Raw genomic sequence first — 27,122 nt, 5'->3', positions numbered from 1 at the left:
GATAATACTATGAAAAATTATATGCTAACAAACTGGACAACCTGGAAGAAATGGACAAATTCGTAGACACCTACACACTTAAAACTCAAATGGGAAGAAATAGAAAATTTGAACAGACCCATAAGAAGTGAAGAAATTGAATCAGTTATCAAAAATCTCCCAACAAATAAGAGTCCTGGGCCAGATGGCTTCCCTGGGGAATTCTACCAGACATTAAAGCAGAGTTAATACCTATTCTTCTCTAGCTGTTCCAAAAAAATAGAAATGGAAGGAGAACTTCTGGTCTTATTCTATGAAGCCAGCATTACCTTGAATCCCAAACCAGACAGAGAGCCCACAAAAAAGGAGAATTACAGGCCAATATCACTGATGAACATGGATGCAAAAATTCTCAACAAGATACTAGCAAATCGAATTCAACAGTGTATTAAAAGAATTATTCACTATGATCAAGTGGGATTCATTCCTGGGCTGCAGGGCTGTTCAATATTCACAAATCAATCAATGTGATACATCACACTAATAAAAGAAAGGATAAGATCCATATGATCTTGTCAATAGATGCAGAAAAAGTATTTGACATAACAGATGAACATAAGGGAAGGGAAACAAAAATAATATAAAAACAAGGAGGAGGGCAAAACAGAAGAGACTCATAAATATGGAGAACAAAACAAGGGTTACTGGAGGGGTTGTGGGAGGGGTATGTACTAAATGGGTAAGGGGCACTAAGGAATCTACTCCTGAAATCATTGTTGCACTATATGCTAACTAATTTGGATGTAAATTAAAAAAAAATTAAATTAAAAAAAAGCATTTGACAAAACACAGCATCCTTTCTTAATAAAAACCTTAAAGAAAGTTGGGATAGAAAGAACATACTTAAACATCATAAAAGCCATATATGAAAAGCTCACAGCTAATATAATCCTTAATGGGGAAAAACTGAGAGCTTCTCTCCTGAGATCAGGAACATGACAGGGATGTCCACTCTCAGCACTGTTGTTTAACATAGTGTTGGAAGTCCTAGTATCAGCAATCAGACAACACAATGAAATAAAAGGCGTCAGAATTGGCAAAGAAGTCAAACTTTCACTTTTCGCAGACGACAGGATACTCTACATGGAAAATCCGAAAGACTCCACCAAAAGACTGCTAGAACTGATACATTAATTCATCAAAGTCACAGGGTACAAAATCAATGTACATAAATCGGTTGCAGTTTTATACACGCAACAGAAATAGAAATAAAGAAACTGCACCATTTACAATTGCACCAAGAACCATAAAATACCTAGGAATAAACCTAATCATTTGTGTTTTTTTTTAATTGCACATGTGAGTGAAATCATATGGTGTTTGTCTTTCTCAGTCTGACTTATTTAATGGACCTAGAGGTCCAACCTAGAGGATGGACCCCTAGGTCCATCCATGTTGTTGCAAATGGCATGATGTCATCCTTTTTAAAGACTGTGTAATATTTCATCACACACACACACACACCCATCACACCCATCGCATCTTCCTTTTCCATTCATCTATCAGTGGATACGTATGTTGCTTTGATATTTTGGCTACTTTAAATAATGATGCAATAAAAATAGGTGTGCATATATCTTTCAAATTAGTGTACTTGTTTTCTATGGGTAAATACCCAGTAGTGGAATCCCTGGATCACATGGTAATTCTATCTTTAATGTTTGAGAGGCCTCCACATTATTTTTCACAGTGACTGTACCAACTTAAATTCCGAACAACAGTGTATGAGGGTTCCTTTTTCTTCACATCCTTTCCAACACTTGTTACTTCTTGCCTTTTTGATTTTAGCCATTCTGACAGGTTTAAGGTGATATCTCAGTGGTTTTGATTTGCCTGATGAATAATGATGTTGAGCATCTTTTCATGTGTCTTTTGGTCATCTGTATGTCTTTTCTGGAAAAATGTCTACTCAGTTCCTTTGCCTCTTTTTAAAAATCAGATTGGTCTTTTTGGTGTTGAGTTGTAGAAGTTCTTTTATATATTTTGGATATCAATGCCTTATTGGATATATCATTTGCAAGTACTTTCTCCCATTCAGAAGGCTGCATTTTTTGTTTTGTTGATGGTTTCCTTTACTGTGCAAAAGCCTTTTATTTTGATGGAGTCCCAATAATTTATTTTTTCTTTTGTTTCCCTTGCCTTAGGAGACATACCTAGAAAAATATTGCTACAGCCAATGTCAGAGAAATTATGGCCTGTGTTCTTTTCTAGGATTTTTATGGTTTCAGGTCTCAGGTTTAGGTCTTTAATCCTTTTGGAGTTTATTTTTGTGTATGGTGTTATAAAGTCCAGTTTCATTCTTTTACATGTTGCTGTCCAGTTTATTCAGCACCATTTATTGAAGAGACAGTCTTTTACCTGTTGAATATTCTTGTCTCCTTTGTCATTGATTAATGACCATGTAAGCAAGTGTTTATTTCTGGGCTCTCTATTTTCTTCCTTTGATCTATCTATGTGTCTACTGTTATGCCAATACCATACTGTTTTGATTACTACAGCTTTGTATTATATCTTAAAATCTGGAATTGTGATACCTCCAGCTTTTTTTTTTCTTTCTCAAGGTTGCTTTGGCTACTTGGGGTCTTTTGTGGTCCCATATAAATTTTAGTATTATTTGTTCTAGTTCTGTGAAAAATGCTATTGGTATTTTGATAGGGATTGCATTGAATCTCTAGATTGGTTTGGATAGTGTGGACATTTCAAATTCTTCCAATCCATGAGCACAGTGTATATTTCCATTTATTTGTGTCATCTTCAATTTCTTTCATCAGAATTTTATAATTTTCAGAGTACAGAACTTTCATTTCCTTGGTTAAGTTTATTCTTAGGTAGTTTATTATTTTTTCATACAATTGTAAATGGAATTATTTTCTTAATTTCTCTTTCTGCTACTTCATTATTAGCTTATAGAAATGCTACTGATTTCTGGGTATTAATTTTGTATCCTGTAACTTTATGGAATTCATTTGTTACTTGTAGTTTTTTGGTGGGGTCTTTAGGGTTTTCTATGTATAGTTTCTTTTTTAAATATAAAATTTATTGTCAGACTGGTTTCCATACAACACCCAGTGCTCATCCCAACAGGTGCCCTCCTCAATACCCATCACCCACCCTCCCTTCCCTCCCAGCCCCCATCAACCCTCAGTTTTTAAGAGTCTCTTATGGTTTGTCTCCCTCCCTCTCTAACTTTTTTGTTTCCTTCCCCTCCCCCATGGTCCCCTGTTAAGTTTCTCAGGTATAGTTTCATGTCATCTGCAAATAGTGACAGTTTAACTTCTTTGCCAATATGAATGCCTCTTGTTTCTTTTCCTTGTTTGATTGCTATGGCTAGAACTTCCAGTACCATGTAAAATAAAAGTGGCAAAAGTAAATATCCTGGTCTTGTTCCTGATTTTAGAGCAAAAGCTCTCAGTTTTTCACCATTGAGTATGATATTTGGTGTGTGACTTTTTCATATATGGCCTTTATTATGTTGATATATATTTCCTCTAAACCCACTTTTTTTGGGAGTTTTTATCTGAAGGATGCTGGATTTTGTCAAATGCTTTTTCTGCATCTATTGAGACGATCATATGATTTTCAGCCTTCATTTTGTTGAGGTGGTGTATTATGTTTATTGATTTGCAAATAATGAACCATTCTTGTGTCCCCAGAATAAAACCCACTTGATTGTGGTGGCTTTCCTTCATCTTCTATTTTTTGGAATAATTTGAGGAGAATAGGTATCAACTCTTCCTTAAATATTTGGTAGAATTCACCTGTGAATCCATGTGGCCCTGGACTTTAAGTTTTGGTAGTTTTTAAAAAATATATTATTACTGATTTAATTTTGTTACTAGTAATTGGTCTGTCAAAAATTTCTATTTCTCCCTGATTCAGGTTTGGAAGATTGTGTAATTAATTCTAGGAATTTATCCATTTCTTCTAGGTTGCCCAATTTGTTGTCATATAATTTTTTATAGTATTCTCTTAGAATCTTTTGTATTTCTGTGGTGTCCATTTTTACTTCTCGTCTTTCATTTCTGATTTTAATTATTTGGGTCATTTCTTTTTCTTGATGAGTGTTTATCAATTTTGTTTATCTCTTCAAAGAATCAGCTTTTGGTTTAATTGATATTTTTTCCTGGTTTGTTTTAGTCTTTACATCATTTATTTCTCCTCTGAGCTTTATTATTTTCTTCCTTCTACTCATCTTGGGCTTTGTTCTTCTTTTTCTAATTCCTTTAAGTATAAGCTTAGATCATTTGAGTTTCTTATTGCTTTTTAGGAAGGCCTGTATCACTATATACTTCTCTGTTAGAACTACTTTTGCTGTGTCCCAAGGATTTTGAACCATTGTGTTTTCATTTTCATTCGTCTCCATGGCTTTTTTTTATTTCTTCTTTGATTGCTTCATTGACCCATTGATTGTTAAGTATCATGTTGTTTAGACTCCACGGATTTGTGTTTTTCCAGAATTTTTTCTTGTGATTGGTAGTTTTATACCTGCTGTAATTAGAAAAGATGTGTGCTATGATTTCAGTCTTCTAAAATTTATTGAGGCTTGTTTTGTGTCCTAATATGTGATCTATTCTGGAGAATGTTTCATGTGCACTCAAAAAGAATGTATATTCTGTTGTTTTTGGATAGAATGTTCTTTATATATCTCTGAGGGTCATCTGGTTTAATGTGTCATTCAAAGACACTGTTTTCTTACTCATTTTCAGCCTGAATGGTCTATCCACTGATGTACATGGGATGTTAAAGTCTTCTACTATTATTGTATTACCATCAATTTGTCTCTTTATATTCATTAATATTTGCTTTATGTATTTAGGTGCTCCAATGTTGGATACATAGATATTTACAATTGTTATATCCTCTAGTTAGATTGATCCCTTTATCATTATGTAATATTTTGCCATTATAATACTGACATAATTTATCATTATGTAATACTTTGTCTCTTACTACAGTATTTGCTTTAAAGTCTATTTTGTCTAATGTAAATATTACTACCTTGCCAAAGCCCCTGATATTAACCACCATGTATACCACTTCTAAAGGTGGCATGTGGGCATGATGCTCAGGGCTATGCCCAGCTTCTGCTCCAGGGTATTGAGTGCTGCCAGGGGCCAGTGTGCCAGATGAAGGGTAACTACTCATGATCTGCCTGCTCACTCTCTTGCTGGTAACCTTTATTGGGAAGGTGTGTCTTGCAAAGTCTGAGTTGTGAGACTTTCCCATTGTCATGCATTGAGAAAGAGGATCCCAATGATGGTGATGATGGTAATGATATCAATTAACCAATAAATCAATTAGTCAACTAATTAACCTTTGTGGAGGCAGGAGGCCTTTCAAGTGGTACAGAAACCTAGGGTCCAGTGGCTGGAACTGGCTGCTCCTTGGATAGGGCATGAGCTTGAACTCCAGGGAATTCAGAGCAGGAACCAGTTCCTGAAGAAGCTATGTGGTGTACTCTGGTTCCCTGGGAGAGATTCTATCTAGAGTGGGGGCAGTCTGAGTGGGAATGAGGTACAGAGAAAACCCAGGGAGGAGGGTGTGAAATTTTCTCATAGCTTGGGATCTGGACATCTCTGAGTTCCTGCCTACTAACTTATTGACTTTCCTGGATCCCTTGCTCTCAGTCCCCCAAGGAGAGGGACTGGGGTCATGCCCAGTAGGTCATGGGATCCCCAGCATGATGGGGGATCCTGTCCTTTGCAGGATGAGTGGCTGATCTGAGCATCATGGCTACTGAGAGTTGGTTAGGGTCTTGCCCATTAGAGTCCCTACAGGCTGGACCAGGGCTAGAAAGTGCACAATGCTGAAGGATATTCCAAAGGGCTGGGAGGTCTAAGGAACTGAGATCTTATTCCTGCTTGGCCTCTCTGCTCCTCAAGCAGCATTCTCTGTGCCCAGTGTCCAAAAGTGTCTCAGGTGGAGAAAGGTTGCTTTCTCCAACCTTGTAGGAGTTACTGGTGGATAGAGGACCATCTTGGCACAGATGTCAGAATCATCATTAGTAATCACCCCCAAAATCCTGCTGTTATACCCCCCACCAACACACATCTCTTCCATTCACGGTCTTGTATCCTTTGGGAAGCCTCCCACAGTGACCTTAGCCCACACTTGTCACTCCCTTCTCTGACTCCCAAGAGCAGTGCTAGCAGTTGGTGCCCCCAGTTTTGTTTTTCAGAGGTTCCATGTGCATTGATGTCATCTTCCCCTCAAGGCAGGAAGCCTGTGAGGGGAGGGGCCATCCCTGACTCAACTCCACATAAGGAGTGTGGGGATGCCTATGAGTCAAGGGGAAACTGTCCTTGGGACATCAAAGATGAAGCAACTGGCCACCTCCCTGCCTTACCCCATTGACACCAGCAATGCCTTTCCAGGCAACCCAGGGAAGAAATTGTGTCTTTTGTTATCACACTGAAATTTCTGTCCACAGGTATCAGCACACGGTTCGTGTCTGTGCCCTCCAGAAGGACCTGAGCAACCTTCCTTATGGAGACCTGACTGAGGTGAGCAGAGCTGGGAGCTCAGCTCCACTGCAGTGGCATGGCAGCATGGCTGCCCAGGTGGAAAGGGGGAGGCTGACAGGCCCCAGTTCCATCCACATTTAGATGCCCTGGAGGACAGAAAGGTCCCAAGAAATGTGGGACCAGCCAGGTTCTACCATCCTGAATTCTCCATCTTGTTTTATTCTTGGGGGATTATTACAATGGATGTGGTACCAACTCCACCTGTGTTGGGTTCAGCATTGTAACTCCTGGGGCCATTCCCAGTCTGCCTATTATCTTAGAAAATGTTTCTGTTGGAAGCTGCTTCCTTATCTCATGGGCTGGCTCTGTCCTCTAAAGACAGAGGTCCAGGGGTGCTGCATTGTGGCTGGAGTCTCAAGGGCCCCTTCTTGCCTCATTTTCTCTGCCCTCCAAACATTACTCCCAGCTGCTTGTCCCAAGAGCTGCCTGGGTCCTTGGTGGAGTCTGCCAACTCGGGTGACTTGGGTGGGGAGAAGTCACTGTGCCATCTTCCTGTCTCCTGATCCCAGTGTGTCCTCTGCTTAGTCCTCACACTTTGCCAACCCCCTAAAGGATACCAGAGAGCTAAAGCATCTTGAAGAAAGACCAGTTTGGAACACATTGCCTTTCTCTGCTGGTGCCCTTAATGTGCCTGTGTCAAGGAAATGGTCACCACAGCCATCCTGGCCTGGCATTCAGGACCTCTCTTGCTGCAGTCCTGGCCCACCTTCCCAGGGTTTGCTTCTACTCATCCCTACCTGCCCACCTAAGTGTGCACTTGCCTTCCAGCTTCCAGACCTCTGTTTTTGCTATTGTTACCACCCTTTGAGTTCTAACCCCAAATCCACCCCCTGGAGGGGGAGACTTCCCTTTCTTGAATCTTGTGGACTGATGTAATTTGCCCCAGAATACTTGGCTTATGCTTCTCAGTTGGCATTTGTTAAATCCTGCTTTGCACCATTATTATGTGTGTAACTGACCAGGCCTCCACTTTCTGCTAATATGTGAGCTCACAGTAGATGGGAGACTTTTTTGGTCCAGCTTCATGTGTCTTTCCCCAGTGCTCAACCCAATGCCTGGCTGAATATAATGGGGGTTCGCTTTGGGGTCAGTTGGACAGAATAACCTATAGTAGGCTATCTACCTTTTCATCTCTTCTACAAATACTCAATGAGTGCCTGCTCTGGGTCAGGTGTGGTGCCAGGCCTTACAGATATAGTGATGAACAAGGTAGACATGCCTTCTGCCTTCGTAGAGCTTAGAAGTCCTAGTGGGGGTTGGGAGTTGATCCACAAGCAAGCAAATAGAGACCCCCCCTTGTCCATCTGCTCCCAACCTCTTCTCCCTCCTGTTCACCTGTCCACTCTCCCAGATCTTTCTGCTCAACAGTTCCCTTTGGTGTTAGTGGTCAAGACATAGCCCCTCCCTATGGTATATGCACCGGAATGGGGCTGTTGTAAGCTAGGTCCCCCCCACTCAACATTGGAACGAGTTTTTCCCCTAGTTGCCACCGTCCACCAGGCTTTCTGCAGAAGCAAATATTCTACTTCCCAAGGCATATGATGCAGTCCAGGGTCCTTATAAGGGGTGGATGAGCTGGGACATAGTAATGATCAGAAGAGTCTTGCGAAGCTTCAAGAAGTTCTTGCTCCCTGAGGACTTCAGGGTGGGGTTGGAGCCTAGAGATGGGCAGTAGTATTGCTCCTGTCTACAGATTGGGGAGCGGGGCCTCAACCTCTCTGGGGGACAGAGGCAGAGGATCAGTCTGGCCCGTGCTGTCTACTCGAACCACGAAATCTACTTGCTGGATGACCCCCTGTCAGCAGTGGATGCCCACGTGGGGAAGTATGTCTTTGAGGAGTGCATCAAGAAGACGCTCAGCGGGAAGACCATCGTTCTGGTGACCCACCAGCTGCAGGTGACTGGGACTGGCAGGATCCATGAGGCCATAGGATGGGTGTGGCACCTAATGCTCACAGAGCCTTCTCTTCTGCCTAAACCTGCCTCTTCCATCCGAGGTTGTCTTCACCTGGACAGGGTCAGGGAGGGAGCAAGGTGTGTAGGTTACACTCATGATTCTCCCAAGCCATCCCATCTTTCATATAGCCCTGCCTGATCCTCTCTGTGCATGGCTCCTATTGGTCCTAACTTTGGATTCAGTGGGGCTGAGACCTTTCTTTACTAGAAGGTAGATTCTCCAGGAGCAGTGGACCCCTATATATGGGGTGGACATAGGGCACCTCTTCCAGCTCTGGACTACTGATGGTAGGGAGATGGAAAGCCAGGTGGAAACAATTCAGACTCACCTTTCCTCCAGCAAGGGCTGGGTGGGCCAGAGGCCAGGAGGTCCTGGGAGTGGGACAGGGGGCCCAGATGTCCTTGGTATCACTAACCAGGGGGAAAGGCTGGAGACCAGGACTTTCGGGCTAAGGCAAGACTCTTCTCCTTGCTCAGAGCCACTCTCTCAGGCTTAGGACCATGAATCTTGCTGAGGGGTTACTGAGCTTGCCTTGAATGGCTTGGCAGGTTGGGGAAAGTTCTCACAATGTCAACTTCATCGAGGGTTATGAATGCCTTGATGAATCAAAGGAATCCAAAACTCCCCTCCACTCTGAGACAAACCAGATTTCCCCCTGACTCTTCCTCTCCACAGTGAGCCCCTAGAGGTGTGTGGTATGTTCGTGTATATCTGTGTGTATATACATGTGTACATCTCCTGCTGGAGGAGAGATCCCACAGGAGTGACCTACATTGAGAGGACTGTTGGAGCAGAAATCCTGTTCTTTCCTCTCCTACCACCTATGGGGAAAATGTTCAACAGGGGCCTGGTCTGGGGGTAAGAAGCAGACCTCATGGCCTTTGCATGGGTAAGTCAACCTAGGGAAGGGGGAGGCAAATGAGGTTTCCATGGCTACAGGATGTTCTGGCCAAATTTTCTAAGATCTTCTATCAGTGTCTAGAAGGGCCAGCTTGAGAAGAGGGAAATTTTTTAAAGACCTAGGAAAACTGTTTCTTCCCATTGCTGTAGCTCTGCTTCCAACCTCTTTGCTGAGGATTGGAGTTCTCAGAATAAACTCCAAGCATCTGAATTTTGGGTTCCCTCTGAGTGGGCTAGATCACCTCTGGGAAGCATCCAGTGGAGCTGGTACAGACAAGTTCCTCAGCTGGCCAGTCATCAGAGTGGAGAAGGTTGGATTTCTTCTGGACCCCCATGAGGCCAGTGGAAATGGGGTCTCACCCAGCCAGGGTGCTAAATGTTGTAACCACAGCTCTGCACTGTGAAGGTCCAATTCTTGGAGACCACCTGTAGTGGGGAGGGCTGTCTTCCTGAGGGGTTCTGGGTATCTGGAGGGGGACTTGTGGCCCCTGACAAATGTGGGCCATGGCTGTCCTTGTAGGAGTTCTGACTGGGGAGTCATCACATCAGACTGTTGGAGTCTTTGAACCTTGATGACTAATAGCATGACCCCAGGCAAGAAATATCTTTTCCCCAGGCCTTAGTCTCCTCAAAGAGTCTACCTTTCTCCAAGGTCATTGTCCCTCACTTTTTGAGTGTTGAAAAATGCAAGCATCCACAAGATGGCACTGGAGTCTCAGTCCAGCTGTCCATTGTTAGGGAAGAGGGGGCTCAGAGCCCCTGAACCAGAGCCCCTGGGTTTTCTAGAACATTTCTCTGCTGCTTTTACTTTTGGGCCCATAGCCAATCTGGATGCTTCCCAGGGCTTGGGCTGGACAATTGTTCTTCTACTTGAGGAAACAAATGAAATAAGAGCTGCGGTTGCCACTGAAATCTAACCCAGGGTCAGATTTTGTGACTTTGCAGAACAAAGCTGCTCAAATCATGCAGGATCTCACTGGTGTGAACTGGGGAGGGATGGTGCTCACTAGCCAGAGGACCTTCACCAGGAGCTCCCTTGGCTGCAATGTGGGCCCTCACAGGTAGAAAAGGCTTTGGGGCTGTTGCAGGCCCCATACCAATGTCTCAATTTCCATATCTGGAGAATGGACTGGTAACAAAGCTGCCACTTCCTTACTGGCTTGTGGGAGATTGAGAGATAAGAGACAAAACAAGATCAGGCTTTGAAAGGTAAGAAGATGCTGTATAAAGGCTAGATGTTATTTTCAGGAAAAAGAACCTCTCAGAGAGAGTCTCAACTGGACATTAAAAGCCAGTCTGTTCCTGCTTTGGCTGTCTGGGAAAGTGGACAAGAAGCTGAGTCATTAGTCCAAGGGAGGCAGAAAGGCTGGAGCTGTGCAAGCTGTCAGAATGGCTGTCATTTGGCCTTTTGGGCACCTTCCCCATTTCCCCAACACCCAATGGGGAGAGCAATGACCAAATGTAGCCACTTCTCTCAAGCTTCTAATCAAGTACATGAAAAGCTGATTTGACCATGGGTAGACCCTGGGTACAGGGAAAGACTTCTGGCCTGTATTGCAAAGGCTTCTTTGGGCAAAACTGTCTTAAATCTCATAGCATCTTGCCCCTGTATGAGGGACTTTCTGATCTTAGATGGGTTGACCTGACCCTCACTCCAAATGGGAGGAAACCCCTTTTAGCAGAACTCTTTGATTTCAAGAGTGATATGCAAATGAAGGGAACTCAAACCAGGAAAATAGAAGTGCTTTGGGCAAAAAATGTGGGATGCCATATTAAATGTAGTTATATTTTTATTGTACAGATAAATCTGGTGTAAATTCCTGAGGCCAGGGGGTATGGCTTGGTGGCCGGGAACTGCTCCATGTTCTGCTTCTCGTGGGCTAGATGAGGATGATGAGGTGGGCTTGTAAGTTTATAGCAGCAGAGTAAAGCTGTTGCTGGGGTCACATTTCCCCTTTCCACCAAACTTTGTCTTGCAGTAACTTGTCAATTTTATATTCCAAATTCCCCTGCTCCCCGATCTGATTTCTTAGCAAGGCAGCTCATTTAGGGAACAGTAGGAAAGGAAGAGTCAATGTGCATCATAGTGACAACCAGAGGCTCCCTTTGTACTTGTGACACCAGTGTTCACTAGATCAGTGCTTCTCAACTGGGGGCCATTTTGCCATTTAGAGGGCATTTGTCAATATCTGGAAACATTTTTGTTTGTCACAACTGGGATGGGGGTGCTATTGTCATCTAGTGGGTTAGAGAGCAGGGAGGCTGCTAAATATCTTACTATGCACAAGACAGCCCCCCCGTTCTGCCCCAACAACAAAGAATCATCTGGCCCTCAGTGCCAATAGTGCCAAGGTTGATAACCTCTGCACTAGAGGAACTTGGAACACCACTGGATGGGAGTTTGGCACCACACTCTTCTCTTACCAGGCAGAAGTTCACTATAGGTCACTTTAATATCTCTGCAGTTCTTGGAGTCTTGTGATGAAGTCATTTTGTTAGAAGATGGAGAGATTTGTGAAAAGGGAACCCACAAGGAGTTAATGGAGGAGAGAGGGTGCTATGCAAAGCTGATTCACAACCTCCGAGGGTTGCAATTCAAGGTAACTCTTTGTACTGGGGTGCAAGAGATGGGGTCCCTCCTTTGCAGTCTCCAGCCTGGGAGAAGTCCTGTCATTTAGCTTTCAGAAGCTATGTCATTTTGTCTCCAGGATCCTGAGCACATTTACAATACAGCCATGGTGGAAGCCCTTAAGGAGAGCCCCACTGAGAGAGATGGAGATGCTGGTACAATCTGAGTTCGAAACGCTCTTCTCTTATTGCCCGTGGCTCATGAGCAGACACAGATCTCTCTTTATTTCTCACCCTAGTTTTGGATCCAGGAGATGGGAAAGATGAAGAAAAAGAACCTGAAACGGACTCAGAATTTGTAGACATAAAAGGTATTTGTTATTCGTTCCCTCAGGTACATAGTCGTAAATATTGGGTGAGCATCCACCATTCTTGATAGAGAAATGTGGGCACAGTGTATGTCCTTTTGGGCAGCTAGGATTATACAGTTTACCATCATGTGAGCCTAGGGGTTCAACTGCCTGAGTCCAAACTCTGACTCAACCAATTACTAGTTTTATGAGTTTGTGCAAGACACTTGGCCACTCTGAACCTTAGTTTCTTAATCCATAGAATGGGAAAATAATACTACCAACTCCTGGTTCTTACAAAGATTACATGAGAAACTGCAGATAAAATGATTAGCCCAGTGCCTGACATACAGTAACCCTCAAGAGTAGTTATTACTGTTATTAGAAAGGTCAAAGCACAGCACATAGATTGATTAAAGGCAAAACACACATAGGAGCTGTTTCACACTCTTTATGGGAAGCGTTGAGAAAGGATTTTGCAGCCGTGAAAAGATTAGGACTAAGTATTCTCTGTGCTGGGCACCATGTTAGTCTGTGTGGACAAAAATATGCCCCTTGTCTCAAGACCTTATGGTCTGGTGGGGGTCACAGGAAAGGGGATAATCAGGGGAACTGGACTCAGGGTAATGGGGATTTGGGGTGGACATAACAAGTCAGGGAGGGCCTTACAGAGGGGAAAACCTGGGGACTTGTCCCCAGAGTTTTCCGGGGTCACTGTCATAAGAAGGTGGGGGCTGGGGGGATTTGGAGTTGAGGGCAGGATGGAATTCTGGGAAGGAAGAGAGGAAGATGTGGGAGATAAGCATGGTGAGGGTATCGTTAGGTTGCCTCTTCTCATCCCCACCCTGCATCCATTCAACACTTGTTGAGCATCTACCGGGTGTGCTGCCCAGGGCTGGGCACCAAGCAGACAGGGGTCTAGATCCACCACTTCTTTCCTCAAAGTGCCCATAATGAGGTGGCTTTCCAAGTTAGAGCTCTGTTCCTCAATAATGTGTAGCTGGAAAAAAAACCCTCAGTGTATTTAATCAAGTTTAAGATACCATCCATTTTAAGATCACCATCATTTTATGTACCACTTAGAAAGAAAAATCTTTGCCAATTAGACGATATGGCATACTACAGAATGGAAGGCACATCCTGATTTCAGAGATGTTAAAATGTGAAAAAAAATGTGAGTCTTTGAATTGAAATTTGGCACCATTAATGGTGCTTGTGACAAATGCATGCATGTTTGGAAAGACAGCATATTTTTATCGCTCTGGAGGCCGCCAAGGCTGAAGTGAGGTACTTGCCATCTCTTTTGTGCCTTCTCAGGAAAGCTCCAGGCTGCCCAGGATGTGAGCTCCTGTGACCAGAGTAAATCCTGCTCCTCTTTTCTTTCTCATCCCCCTTCTCTGGAGGGGAAATCGAACATGTGAAATGCTCTGAAAGTTATAGGAAAGGAGCCAGTTAAAGGTGGCAGTGCCCAGCATGCCTGGCATCAGGGCATTTTTTAAAGCACAGCAAGGTGAACAGAGAATCAGCAACATTCCAGGCTGGGCTGGCAGGCTGCAAGGGGATTTGACCAGTTCCTTTTGTGCTCCAGGATGCTGTTCGTTATGCTCTGCCAACCCACCTGGGCATCTCATTTTACAGGCCCGGGGAGAAACACAACGAAAGTCAGGCTGAACATTTCAAAGAAGCGCAAAGGTTCCCAGGCAGAGGGTACAATAGTAGCTTTATTCATGGAGGCACATTTGAGGTGTGACAGCTATCCCTCTCAGAACAAGATGCAGTGGGTCTGTGTGCAGGGGCAGCCTCGGGTCTAGCTCTATTTATCTCTGTTTATAAAAGCTACATATGGTGTAGGATTCTGCTTTGGAGCTGGCATTTTCATGCTTCTCTATGAAGAAGAAGAATGGGATGAGTACTCGGTTCTGACTGCTGGATGTTTAGCCAAACATCCCTATACCTCTGGATGTGGTTTCCATGAGAATTTGATGGTCATTTTCCTTTCCCTTTGGAAAGTGGAGAGGACTTGGGGCAGCCACATGGATGGAATCAGGAGCCCATGCAGTGGCTGACCAAGGAGATGCCCTGGGTTTCTTCTTTGAGGCGTGAGCTTTGAGAAGACAAGAGCCACCTGGTTCCTGGTCACCCTGCAGTAACTGCTGTGGGTGCCTTTAGCACTTCAGCGCATGTAGCCTGACTCCCAGCTGTATTCCTTTGCCCAGGGGCTCTCTCTGGAAACTGCCAGCCTCAGGTCAAGCTAGAAGTGCTGGCAAATTAACCCCCCTGCAGGGAGGAGCCCTCATCCAGTGGCCAATGGGAGTTGTAGAAATATCCCAGATCCCTCTGGTCAGTTGAAAAGCCTGCTCCACACTGGCTCTGACATTTCTCTACATGAGATTAAGCTCCAGTTGTCCACAGGGATCTCTGGCTTGGTGATCCCTTGGTGAGATGCCTTTTTGTTGCTGCCTTTCCTTCCCTTTCCTACTCCCTCAAGCTCCTGAATAAGCTGCATGCACTCATACCCTCTTCTTAGAAACAGCTTCTGGAGAACTAGACCACAGCAATCCATATCCCAAGGCTGAGCACATAGTAGGTGCTTAATAAACATTTCTTGAAAGATTGAAAGCCACTTGTCTTACAGGGCTGTGATGAGAAAATAACATGAGAAAAAGTGTGTTGGGAATTTCAAAGCATAGGATAAATGGAAGGAGGGGGTGGAACTGCCGCCCCTTTTGATGGTGGTGTGGGGTATGCAGGAGAGGTGTGCCTGCCCCTCTGGGCTCCTGCCTTACCAGCAGGTGACACAGGACTTGTGTCTGTCTCTGTAGTTCCTCTGCACCAGCTCGTCCAGACTGAATCCCCTCAGGAAGGAACCGTGACCTGGAAAACGTATCACACGTACATTAAGGCTTCTGGAGGTTTGATATAAAACAACGGGTTTCTTGATTTAATTTGCATTAAAAAAATCCGTCCTCAAACTGTTGGGTTCACATTTTATAATTTCCTTGACAATTACTCCTTTTATGCTGGACCCATTTGTCAATGCTTTTATTCCCCACTTCCCCCCATCTCCTCCTCCCCGGGCCTAAAAATCTGAAGTCTGATAATACAGCCTTTTAAATGGAATCACCCTTTATCTCCATTAAAGCTGCCAGATGCTATTTATTGAAACTGAATGAGCAGCAGCATGAACCAGCCATGGTTCTTCCGCACCTCGCTGCCTCATGACTGAGTACAGCAGCCATCCGCTCATAGCCTGCCTTCGGTGCAAGATTCCCATCTCAGTGTGCAAATACCTTAAACTTTTATTTCTTGTCTCTCCCCAGCAAGACGGTTTTTTTATTTGTTTGTTTGTTTGAAGAATATCAAGTTGCTTCTATTAAGGTGCATTTGGTGGTTTTTGTCAATATATTGGCAATTTGGACCCATTTTCCAACCAGGTAGAACACACGTCCCCATTGGGGTTCAAGGTCTCAACACCCAGACTTGTGGTAGTAGCCTGGAAGGTGGTTCCCAGGGGCGGGGACCCTGTTCCTGCAGGCTTTGAATTTCCCATCAGGGTTGGACCCACAGCAGACTCCTCCTCTGTAACTCTCTGGACCTCTCCCCTCCTCTTGTAGGGTACCTTCTCTCTCTCTTTGTGGTGTCCCTCTTCCTCCTGATGATCGGTAGCTCTGTCTTCAGCAATTGGTGGCTGGGTCTCTGGCTAGACAAGGGCTCACAGGTGAGTTTCCCTTTGGCCTTGGGGAATGTTGAGTCAGTTGATAGATAGTAGGAACACACACAATGAGCGTGCCACTGCCCCTTTCCATGAAGTTGAGATCAGCTGCCTACACAATTCAAGTCCTGAAATCCCCTTTGATTTTTCAGGACAAGCAGGGCATCTGGATTTCTCTGTGCCACCTTCAGATTTTAAAGGATTAGCTAAGAAGATTGTGGTTGTGCCAGGCAAACTCAGCATGTCTGTGGAGTCATGCCTGTGTAGGACAGAGTCAGTCTTGCAGCCTCCACTGTGAGGCACCTCTCAGGAGGCCCTGGAGGGGCCCAGGGAAACCCAACATGGACTTTAACCTTCCTGCCTCTGAACATATACTGGCATCTTATTGTTGACACTGTGGGTGTCTGAGTGTTCCTTCTCTTTCTGCTCTCCAAAGTCCCTCTACAGGAATGGGATATGCAAAAGCCAGATTTAGTCCCTGGTTGTGCTGCAGAAGCACCGTGTGTCTTTCTGAGACACTGGGTATCTGCCACCCAAGGCTCTTCTCTAGACCGCAGCCCCACCTGGGAAGGACTGATAAGTCTGCTCTTGCTGGAGCTTGCTAAAAACTCTCCTAGCTTTTGGCTGATGGCTTCTAAGCTTTCCTGGAGCCCCTGGGAATGCTGTGGGTGCATCCTCCAAGTTTACATTTTGGTATAGTGCTGTTGCTATGACAACCAAAGTGAGAAGGCATTGGGGAGACATAGGCAGGGGAGAAGTCACTACAGCTCTCCTGGAGGTTGGCACAGCTTCCTGGGGTCATTCCCAAGGGGAGAAGCCAGTGGGTGCCCTGCACTGTGCAGGAAGAGAGCCATCTCTGGAATATTCCCCCAGATCCTTACTGGCTCATGAAGAGCTCAAGGTTTCTGGTCTGGATGGAACCTCCTCCTAGGTGTGGTGCTTCCTCAGTGAGCCAGCGCCATTGGCTAATTGAGCATGCAGCAGTGATGGCAGACCCAGGTGTTTGCCTGGCCCCCCCCCCAGACACTGTGGGCACAACCTGATGCATAGTGAAGACTCCTCAGTTCAAGCTGGGCCTTTCATCAATTAGCTCTCTAGGGATGCTTTTGCTTTTATGGGTGTTCATCCATCAGCTGTCACCTCTGGTTTACATTTCCGCTATTGCTGTAATCAGCAAAATGACATTTAGAAGAAAGATGCTTGTTTGCTCCCCAAAGGCAGTCTTGACTTTCAGCACATGGCTCAGAGAAAAATGGAACTGCCAATTTCTCGGGAGGAAGAGATGGCTTCTCCCCAGAAATGTTAGCAAAAATGTGTGTTCTACGCCCCCCACCCCCAGCAGGATGGAGCTGCATGTGGTCTTCTTGAATTTTCCTAGAGTCCTGTGGTTCACCAGTCTCCCTCCTCCCCACCAGAGACTTCAGGGCAGTGGACCAATGCTTTCCAAGGTGCCCCTTAAGGAAAGGAAAGGGAGGGGGTTGTGGAGCTGGTCCACCCTACAGAGAGACCCCCCACACATCCTTAAAGGTCTGGTGGCTTCTGCCAGGCAGGTTCCTGATACCCTGTCCTGTATGGGCTGCCTGCGGGCTGTTCAGCTAGCCTCTTGGCATCCAGAGTTCCTGTGCTTCTGTAATCTTCCTGGCCCAATATCACCTCTTGTCTCCTGAGGTGTAGCTAGCTTCTGGGACAGAAACAATCTGTCTGCTGTGCCTGCCTGGTTTGTCTGTTTTGCTTTTCCCACTGACTGTGCTGAGACTTATAAATCAGGTACCCCTTGGGGGCTGACCACCCAACAGGAGGACCCATGCAAAGTTCCGAGGCCCTCAGAGGGAAGTGACCTGATTTCTTAGCAATTATGTACCCCTTTTTAATTTCTTCTCTCTGGAAGGATCCTCTGGGAAATTCCCATTTTCCTGACAGTTTACCAATTCTTGGTGCTTCTTCTGTTTTTCTCCAAAGATGACCTGTGGACCCCAGGGCAACAAGAGTGCATGTGAGATTGGCGCAGTCCTGGCAGACACTGGGCAGCATGTGTACCAGTGGGTATACGCAGGGAGTATGGTGTCTGTACTGATGTTTAGTATCATCAAAGGCTTCACCTTCACCAAGACCACACTGATGGCATCCTGCTCATTACACGACCAAGTGTTTGACAAGGTATTGCTCTCAGGGCCTGCAAATGAATCCAGTTTTTCAGTCAATAGCTTTTATTGAGCACCTATGATACATCAGGTACTGAGCTGGGCTCTGGGGACAGACATGATGCTCAAGATGCTTACAGTGATGTCTGGGAAGCTTCCTAATATGTACTATCAACTGTGAAGGCAACTCCAGGGACTGAGGGAATGTGTCATGAGCCCTCAGGCTAAACTAGGGGTGGAGGCAAATGTGGTCAGGAAGGTTTTCCTGAGAGCACTGCATTGGAACAGACATGTACAGGCCAATAGGACATCTCTAGCTCCAAAGACCCCTGAGTACACTGAGGGCCTTAAGAAGTCCTTCTGGCTGCCTTCTCATTCCACTGCAGCAGTAGGCATCAGCCACTATTGCCAGGACCCTGGACAGAGCCCAGAGGTGTGGCTCATAATTTGAGGGCAGACAGACACAAGGGCACTTGACTTTTTATTGCTCCAGAGCACAAAATCCCACCCTCCTCCAGAGGTACCCCAGGCTGCATCCCAGGCTTGGAGGGAGGCCCAATCTTCAGGGGCTTTCCCTGGGGTTCCACACCGAGGCTGAATCTTTCCCACAATCCCTCTCATTCATGGGGGCCACAAGAATGGGGAGCATCCTCACCTTCCCAGGATGGCCTGGTACGCTGGGTTGGGCCCTGGAAAAATGCTCAGGCTGCTCAAAATATCCCAGCCCCAGCAGAGTGGCCAGGCTTTACTAAACTCACACCTCAACGTGGACTCTCTGACTTTATCCACAGATCTTAAAGAGCCCAATGAGCTTCTTTGACACGACTCCCACTGGCAGGCTAATGAACCGTTTTTCCAAGGATATGGATGAGCTGGATGTGAGACTTCCATTTCACGCGGAGAACTTTCTGCAGCAATTTTTTATGGTGCTGTTTATTCTTGTGATATTGGCTGCTGTGTTTCCTGCTGTCCTTTTAGTCCTGGCTGGCCTTGCTGTTGGCTTCTTCATTCTTTTATGGTAGGTCAATGCACTATTTAAAAAGGAGCACAAGAAATCTTGACATATTTGGTTAACTCTGCACAATGACTGGGTAGTGTCAGGTGATGCTGAGTCCCTGCTATCTTCTCTGAATGGGGAGGATCATATTGATTTTTAGTGGTGATGAAATGCCAGGTGCTATGCTCAGTGGTCCTGCATACATCTGACATTTTAGTCTCAGAGCAACTCTGAGAGGTGGGCATGAATGGGGAGGTTAAGTCTGTGGTCCTAGGCGAGGAAACTAGTAACCATGCTTGTTGTCTGCTGTTATGCTCTTGACCATGGGGCTCTCTCTGGCATCCTGCTGCTGGAGAAGAGAGGTAAGACCAGTCCTTAGTCACTCTGAGCTTTGGGAACTAGCCCCCACCCTAATCACTGATATGGATAGAGAAAGGCCTCAGGCAGCTAGGCACTGGGGAGTCCTACTGAGGCTGTGCCTCATTTCCACTTCCTCACCCACGTTGGAGGGAAGCAGGAGGGTGGATTGACCCCAGCCTTCAAGGAACCCAGCTCCTCCCTGTTCCTGGAGAGAGTTGGAGTTCTCAGCAGGCAGCGTGGTGGGTATTGTGTAAGGCCAAAGGCTTGGAAATCAGAGAAATTTATACCAGAGCCCCAGCCCTCCTGCAAAACTAGCTGGAAGACCCTGGGGAAGCCAGAGAAATACTGCAAGCTTGTGTCTTCATCCCTAAAGGTAACCATTAAAATATACATCTCACCTGTGCCAGGGGAGTCTTGTGAGGATCAAATGAGACTGTAGAGCTATAAGTGGCTTACAAATTAGAAAGGGAATACAGTTGACCCTTGAACAACATGGGTTTGAACCACACAGGTCCACTTATATGTGGATTCATATACATACATATATATATATATATATATATATATATATATACACAGTACCTTATTATAAATGTATTTTCTCTTCCTAATGATTTTTTAAATAACCCTTTCTCTTCTTTATCTTACTTTATAGTAAGAATACAGTATATAATACATATAAAATATGTGTTAATCAACTGTTTATGTTATCAGTAAGGCATATAGTCAACAGTAGACTATTAGTAGTTAAGTTTTGGGGGAGTCAAAATTGTTATAAGCAGATTTTCAATTGCATGGGGTGGGGTGGGGGTTGATGCTCCATCCCTTGCATTGTTCAAGAGTCAACTACACAGTGTTATAGAAATGTTTCCATAAAATTCAGCAATATGTTTATTCCACTCCTAGATGCACAAAGTCTTGGCTTGGATGCTAAGGGTCTTAAAGAGGGTCCCCTAGTTGTAAGGGATTCAGCTCCCAAATCCTAGACCTGCCTCTACCCATAAGCAAGGTTGTTTTCATCCAGGGACACCATGCTCAGAGCTGAGTTTTTAGAAATATCATTTTGGCCAGTGTGGAGGATGGATGGAGCTATGGAAAGATCAGGACAGGGCTATGGGATGAGAGTCTCTTGAAATGTAGGGTCTGAATGAGAGTTGAGACAAGTGGCAGCAGTGGGGACAGAAAAGATTTATGAATCATTTCTGAGATGGTCTTTGGGGTTGGGGAATGGGAAATGCCAAGGATGGGTCCAAGATGGGGAGCGATGTGAAGAGCGATGTGAAGGTGATCTGGGAAGGGAGTGATTTGGGTAATCAAGATTGTGGGCTCACTGTTGGATATTTCAAGTTCGTGGGTCAAGTCCATAGATGGTGCCAACAGATAGTGGGAAAGGAGGGTACAGGGGTGCATCGGGGCTGGAGAGGTGGATTCTGCATCCTTGGCTTCTGTGCAGGAGCTGGTATGACCTTGGGAACTGGAGCCCTGGGCTCTCTCTTTGGTCTCCCACTGTCCCCTTGGTGACTCCAGGAAAGGTCACATGGTCTCACTGTCCAGCCTCAAGGATTTATTGTGGTGACCAAGTAAAATACTTTCTGCAAGTCCTTTGCAAAGATAAAGCATGTCTTGGACACCGCTTCTTAAAATGGACTCCTTGACTTGGCGTTCATTTTTGTAATCCCTGTGTTTGTCTGACTGTTGTTCCTGTCTGTTCTCCTGTTTTATACTGTTGATTTACTTAGCAGAAGGTTTTTCTCTGCTTTGCACCCCTACTTCTTGCTACAAAGATAGGCCAGACCAGGGCTGGCTGTGACTGAATCACCCAAATATTTCCAACTAACTCACTTGAACTCTGAGCTAATGAAGTTTTCTTTCCTCTTCCCTGGGTTTTAGATGAGAGTCTGGAGGGCAGATTAGACTCACTGTCATGGGCCAGCCTGCCAATGTGCATGCCTGTGGGCAGTAGTCTGGAACTCTGCAGGGTCCTGGAGCTTCAACACCCAGGAGAGGATCACCCTGTGGAAGAGTTTGGTTCTAAAGTCAGCTCCTGAGGCTATGATTCAAAATTACCTTTGAAAGTGCCTTCAGAAGACCATGCACTGGAGTTGACACACCAGATTTTCCACCAGAATTGGAACAGATCATTTTTTCTTTGGTTGGGTCCCAGAAAGTGGTTGGCTTGTATTAAAAGCTACACTGTATGAAAATTCCTTGTCTTCAAAGACTGGACCCACATCTCCTGCAGCAAGACACTCATGCTACAAGATGCACTCAAAACTGAGACCATAGCAAGGAATGGCTTACATTTCTGAGAGACATTTTTCTTTTTCTTACTTTTTTTTGTAGTTTCAAGTTTTTATTTAATTTTTTAAGTTTTTATTTCAAGTTTTTATTTAAATTATTTTATGTATTTAGTTAACGTATAGTGTAATATTAGTTTCAGGAGTAGTGAAACTACTATGTAAGTGTGAAATATGTAAGTGATTCATCACTTACATACAATGCCCAGTGCTCATTACAACAAGTGCACTTCTTAGTACCCATCACCCATTTAACCAATCCCCCACCCACCTCCCCTCCGACAACCCTCAGTTTGTTCTCCATAGTTAACAGTCAGCTTTATGGTTTGACTCCTTTTTTTTTACCCCTCTATATTCATCTGCCTTGCCTCCTAAATTCCACATATGAGTGAAATCATATGGTATTTGTCTTTCTCTGACTGACTCATTTTGCTTAGCATTATACTGTCTAGCTCCATCCATGTCATTGCAAATGGCAAAATCTCATTCTTTTTTATGGCTGAGTAATTATCCATTATATATATATATATATATATATATATATATATATATATATACCACATCTTTATCCATTCATCAGTTGATGGACACTTGAGCTGTTTCCACAGTTTGGCTATTGTAGATAATGCTACTATAAACATTGAGGTGCATATATCCCTTTGATTTAGTATTTTTGTATTCTTTGGGTAAATACCTAGTAGTTCGATTGATGGATCATAGGGTAGTTCTACTTTTAACTTTTTGAGGAACCTCCATACTGTTTTCCAGAGTGGCTGCATTGTATTTCCCTGATGATGACTGATGAGCATCTTTTCATGCGTCTGTTGGCCATCTGTATGTCTTTTTGGGGAAAATTTCTATTCATGTCTGAGACACATTTCTGAGACCCCATCTGTCCCTAGGATGGTTTCTCCTAGGGGAGAGTGGCAGGCCAACCCCTTCATCTTAGTTAGATGGCACCCGTCTGACTTAAACTTTGTCTTGAGTGCATAGTCGGACCTGCAAGTGCTAAGGGCAAGCCCTCAGAGACCCCACTTTGTAGTCTTCTTGATTTCCCTACAGCATTTTCCATGGAGGAGCCCAGGAGCTCAAGAAGCTGGAGAATATCAGCCGGACTCCCTGGTTCTCCCATATCACTTCATCCATGCAGGGCCTGGGCATCATCCATGCCTATGACAAGAAAGAAGACTGCATTAGCAAGTAAGTACTGCACTGGGCCCCTGCTCCAGGTCTCCCCACTTCACATCTAACCCTGAATGGGAGGTCCTAGGAACAGATGGCCTCTTTGACTCTGAGAAGGGAAGTCTGGGCTGCTGGGGACTCACCATAAGTGAATTGCTGTCAGAATCCAGAAGGAGTACTTTAGGGTACTAAGCCTTTCTTCCTAGTATCTGGGGCCCCAAAAGTGGTGAGTTCATTCAATGACAACCTCAATGTGTGATTTTACATGTTTTACTTTATGCAGTAGAAGTAAAATGTGCACAATTCAGGAAAGTAGGAGAAAGCAGAAAAAAAAAAGAAAAAAGAAAAAAAATCACTCAAAGGTCCCTAACTACATCCTATTAATATTTTTATATATTTCCTTCCAGTCTTTTTTTAAAATTTCTTAAGTATTTATAATCATGTTTGTTTCATTTTATTTTTAAATAACATTTTAAACATTATATATCTTATAAAATTTTTTTATTTTTATTTTTGTTTTCTATTTTTGAGACACAGAGAGAGAGAGACAGCGAGCAGGGGAGAAAGGCAGAAGGAGAGAGAGAGAATCCTAAGCAGACTTCACACTCAGTGTGGAGGCTGACGTGGGGCTTGACTCTGGGATTCCATGACTCTGGGATCATGACCTGAGCTGAAATCAAGAGGTGGACACTCAACCAACTGAGGCATCCAAGCACCCAGTAAAAATAAAATTTAAAGGCCATATTATATTTCACTTAATGGATACACACCTCTTTTCTTCTTTTTAAAGTGTGGGGACTAGATGAGTAAATTTCTCTGGAGTCTTCCAGCTCCAAAGTTCTAAAACACAGTATAAATTGTATCGACCATGTAGGCTCACTGTAGTAGCAAAGACTTCCAAGTTTTAGGGACTTAACACAATACATATTTATTCTTCTTCAAGTCACAATTTAAAGAGCATCCATAGGGTAGGGGAAAGGGATTTTGTTCCACCTAGGGCTTTTCCATCCTGAGGGCTGTGGGGGGGGGGTCTTCTCTATGATCCTCTGTGTCTAACTGGAGGATAAGGTAGGAGAGGTGGGTGCAGGATCCCATGGGAAATTTTTATGGGTTAATTCCAATGAAGATACTTATCATTTCTGCACATTCATTGACCAGATTTCATTCACATGTACTCACCAAACTGCAAGGGAGGCTGAGAAATGTAGTCCAGTTGTGTCCATAGGAGGGAAAAAAATGGAGTTTGGTGAATCTATAGCAGTGTATGACACATAGGTGTTCCACTTTGTTTTGGTTTATTTTTTTCCATATTTTTCTGCCTTAAAAACCTAACACAAACTTCAAGTTTGGGTCTAATTCTTTTTCTCTCTCTTTTCCCACACTTTGCCACCCAGGGTCTCAGTGTAAACTTGGCATCTCAACTTGCCTTTAGTTCAATCAGTGGCTGTGCTCTTCCTAGTTTAACCTATGTGTCATCTGTAGAGAGTCCTGCATCACACATTGACACTTCCAGTGTCCTGATCATGAGGAAAGGCTCCTGTCCATAGAATTACTCATCAACTTACTCATGACAAACAAAACAGATACAAGGTTTGTCTTCTTGCAGATTTTTGTCCAAGGTTTCCAAGGGAATCCTACAGGGCAGCTGAGTCCTACATGATTGATGGGGTCCGCTTCTTTTTAATACTTTCTTTCCTGTCATGGACTTTCCAGAGGGCTTGGGCTTCTGACATGTATTGCTTAAAAAAAAATTTTTTTTAAATGTTTTATTTATTTTTGAGAGACAGAGAGACAGGGTACAAGTGGGGGAGGGGCAGAGAGAGAGGGAGACACAGAATCCAAAGCAGGCTCCAGGCTCTGAGCTGTCAGCACAGAGCCCAATGCAGGGCTCAAACCCATGAACTGCGAGATCATGACCTAAGCCAAAGTCGGACGCTTAACCAACTGAGCCACCCAGGCACCCCTGACATGTATTGCTTTTTAAACAAAGCCTTGGGGTCAAATTCCAATTTGATCCCAGCCTTCTGTTTCTTTTGTTCCTGTGCAATCTGACCAACCACACAGATAAGACCTCAGATGACTTCTAAGTCACTTAAACCATCATCTGAATTTGTAAGCTTTATAGCTGTAGGATAGAAACACCATGGTATTTGGAAGAATATTTTACCTAAGCTCTGGGGAAAATAACTTTGAGAGAAACAGAATGGGGAGGGTGCTACAGGCCCAGAATGGTTGGTCAGAGGTGCTTCTAGACAGAGTCTTTGGAGGATCATTGGAACAGGATGAAGCAGCAATGACCAGAGATGTTCATGACTTGTGCCAGTGAGGGGTTTAAACATTGAAGCCCCTTTCCCAATAGGTCAAGGAACCTTCAGTGGCAGTTGAATCTGATATCTCTCATGGTTAGTTGTTAGTTCAGCCCACTCAAAATTTCAGTCTAGGTCAAGTTGACCCTTGAGCCATGCAGGTTTAGTGGCATCAACCCCCCCACACAGTTGAAAATATGCATATAACTTTTGACTCCCCTCATACTTAACTACTAATAGCTTACTATACCAATGATATAAACAGTTGGTTAACACATATTTTGTATGTCATATGTATTATATACTATATCTTTACAATAAAGAACACTAGAGAAAGAAAATGTTATTAATAAAATCATAAGGAAGAGAAAATACATTTACAATATTGCATTGTATTTATTGAAAAACATCCATGTGTAAGTAGACCTGTGTAGTTCAAACCCACGTTATTCAAGGGCCAACTGTATTCCCTCCCTACACACCCAGAGGCTTGGAGTAGTAATACTGTGCTGTGTGTATGTGTCAGGTGGAGGGGGAGGGCAGGTGTGCTACTGGGAAGCCTTTGGTCTATTCTTTTAAACATTTTCTCCTTTTTCTCTGAGCCTGGTTCCCTGAGGCTGGTGCAGAGGAATGAAGTGAGGGAGGACACATTATCAGGTTATTCTCTCCTTCCTGATGCTCATTTCTGCCATTCCAGCAAATTGTGCAGATGTGGTGTGGCAAGGTGGAGGCTCCAACAGGACCAAGTCCATGGCAGTTCTGCTAGGCATTGCTCATGGGCAAGATCTGCGTGGGTCTTCCAGAGAGCTCTTCCTGTGAAGCCTTCCTGTGCATTCTCCTGATCTGGGGCCTCTCTGCCTCATGCTGAGGGATACTGCATTAAGACTACAGCACCGAAAGTCATCTTCTCTCTGTACCCTCAACTCTAGGAACTGCAGGATTGGGCAGGATCTGCCTTCCATGCATCTAGGGAATGAGCAACTCCAGGGGGGTCTTGCCCTCATTCTTAGCAGTGTCATTTCTCCATCCCTCTGCCCTGTGTCCTTTTTCTTTTTGGCTCAGTGGATACACAACAGGGGTTACAAGTTGTCAGTTTTTTTCTTCTGGAGGAGACCCCCAGCAACTGCCTTGAATCTTCTTTCTCTGATTTGATGAGGGGAACCAAGCATCCTTCTTTCCCTTCTCAACCATCACACACACTGATTCTCCCTAAAGGCATCCTCTGCCAAAATCAGCCCTTACCCTTTTATAGATCAAGGGGCTAACTGTCAATTCCACATGGCCTTTAAGGGAGTGGCTGAATCCAAAATAGAAGTCTTTTGAAGGTAGAGTATGAGATACTGAGCACCTTTTTTTCTCAGCTGTGGGTTCTAGTTGTCAGTTCTGGGAAAGAGAGAAAAAGCCCACTCAGCACAATGCTGCTACATAGGATTTCTCAAAAAATGTGCATATCAAAGATGCCTATGGTGGCAGATTTTAAAGAGTATTGATGGATATATGCGTGTCTTTGTAAGAGTCTTATGTAAGAGTGCATTAGCTCTTGATTAAAAATTCCTCTTTGTGGAGACTGGGTGGCTCAGTCTGTTGAGCATTTGACTCTTGATTCTGGCTCAGATCATGATCCCAGTGTTATGGGATTGAGCCCCATGTCAGTCTCTGTGCTCAGCATGTATCCCACTTAAGATTCTCCCTCTCTCTCCCTCTGCCCTTCTCCCCCACTTGCATATGCACACTCTCTCTCACTCTTTCTAAAATAAAGAAAAAGAAAAAGAAAAAAAATCCCCTTGTC

General features: G+C 44.3%; 1 protein-coding gene across 2 annotated transcripts in view; it reads left to right on the top strand.

The window, feature by feature from the left end:
- LOC131499080 (ATP-binding cassette sub-family C member 12) overlaps positions 1 to 27,122 on the top strand; it is a 174,680-nt gene that overhangs the window by 135,406 nt on the left and 12,152 nt on the right. The window contains exons 12-21 of one of the 2 annotated variants that reach the window (XM_058706801.1): positions 6,470 to 6,542; positions 8,257 to 8,460; positions 11,886 to 12,020; positions 12,129 to 12,204; positions 12,288 to 12,359; positions 15,161 to 15,250; positions 15,953 to 16,056; positions 18,010 to 18,207; positions 18,983 to 19,209; positions 22,908 to 23,045. In XM_058706801.1, coding sequence (XP_058562784.1) covers positions 6,470 to 6,542; positions 8,257 to 8,460; positions 11,886 to 12,020; positions 12,129 to 12,204; positions 12,288 to 12,359; positions 15,161 to 15,250; positions 15,953 to 16,056; positions 18,010 to 18,207; positions 18,983 to 19,209; positions 22,908 to 23,045 — 1,317 coding nt within the window. The remainder of the gene's footprint in view (positions 1 to 6,469; positions 6,543 to 8,256; positions 8,461 to 11,885; positions 12,021 to 12,128; positions 12,205 to 12,287; positions 12,360 to 15,160; positions 15,251 to 15,952; positions 16,057 to 18,009; positions 18,208 to 18,982; positions 19,210 to 22,907; positions 23,046 to 27,122) is intronic. The other variant, XM_058706806.1, reaches the window with a different exon arrangement.

This window comes from Neofelis nebulosa, chromosome 17, assembly GCF_028018385.1.
Source record: "Neofelis nebulosa isolate mNeoNeb1 chromosome 17, mNeoNeb1.pri, whole genome shotgun sequence".
In the NCBI taxonomy this organism is placed as follows: domain Eukaryota; kingdom Metazoa; phylum Chordata; class Mammalia; order Carnivora; family Felidae; genus Neofelis; species Neofelis nebulosa.
This window is presented reverse-complemented; position numbering and strand designations above follow the sequence as displayed.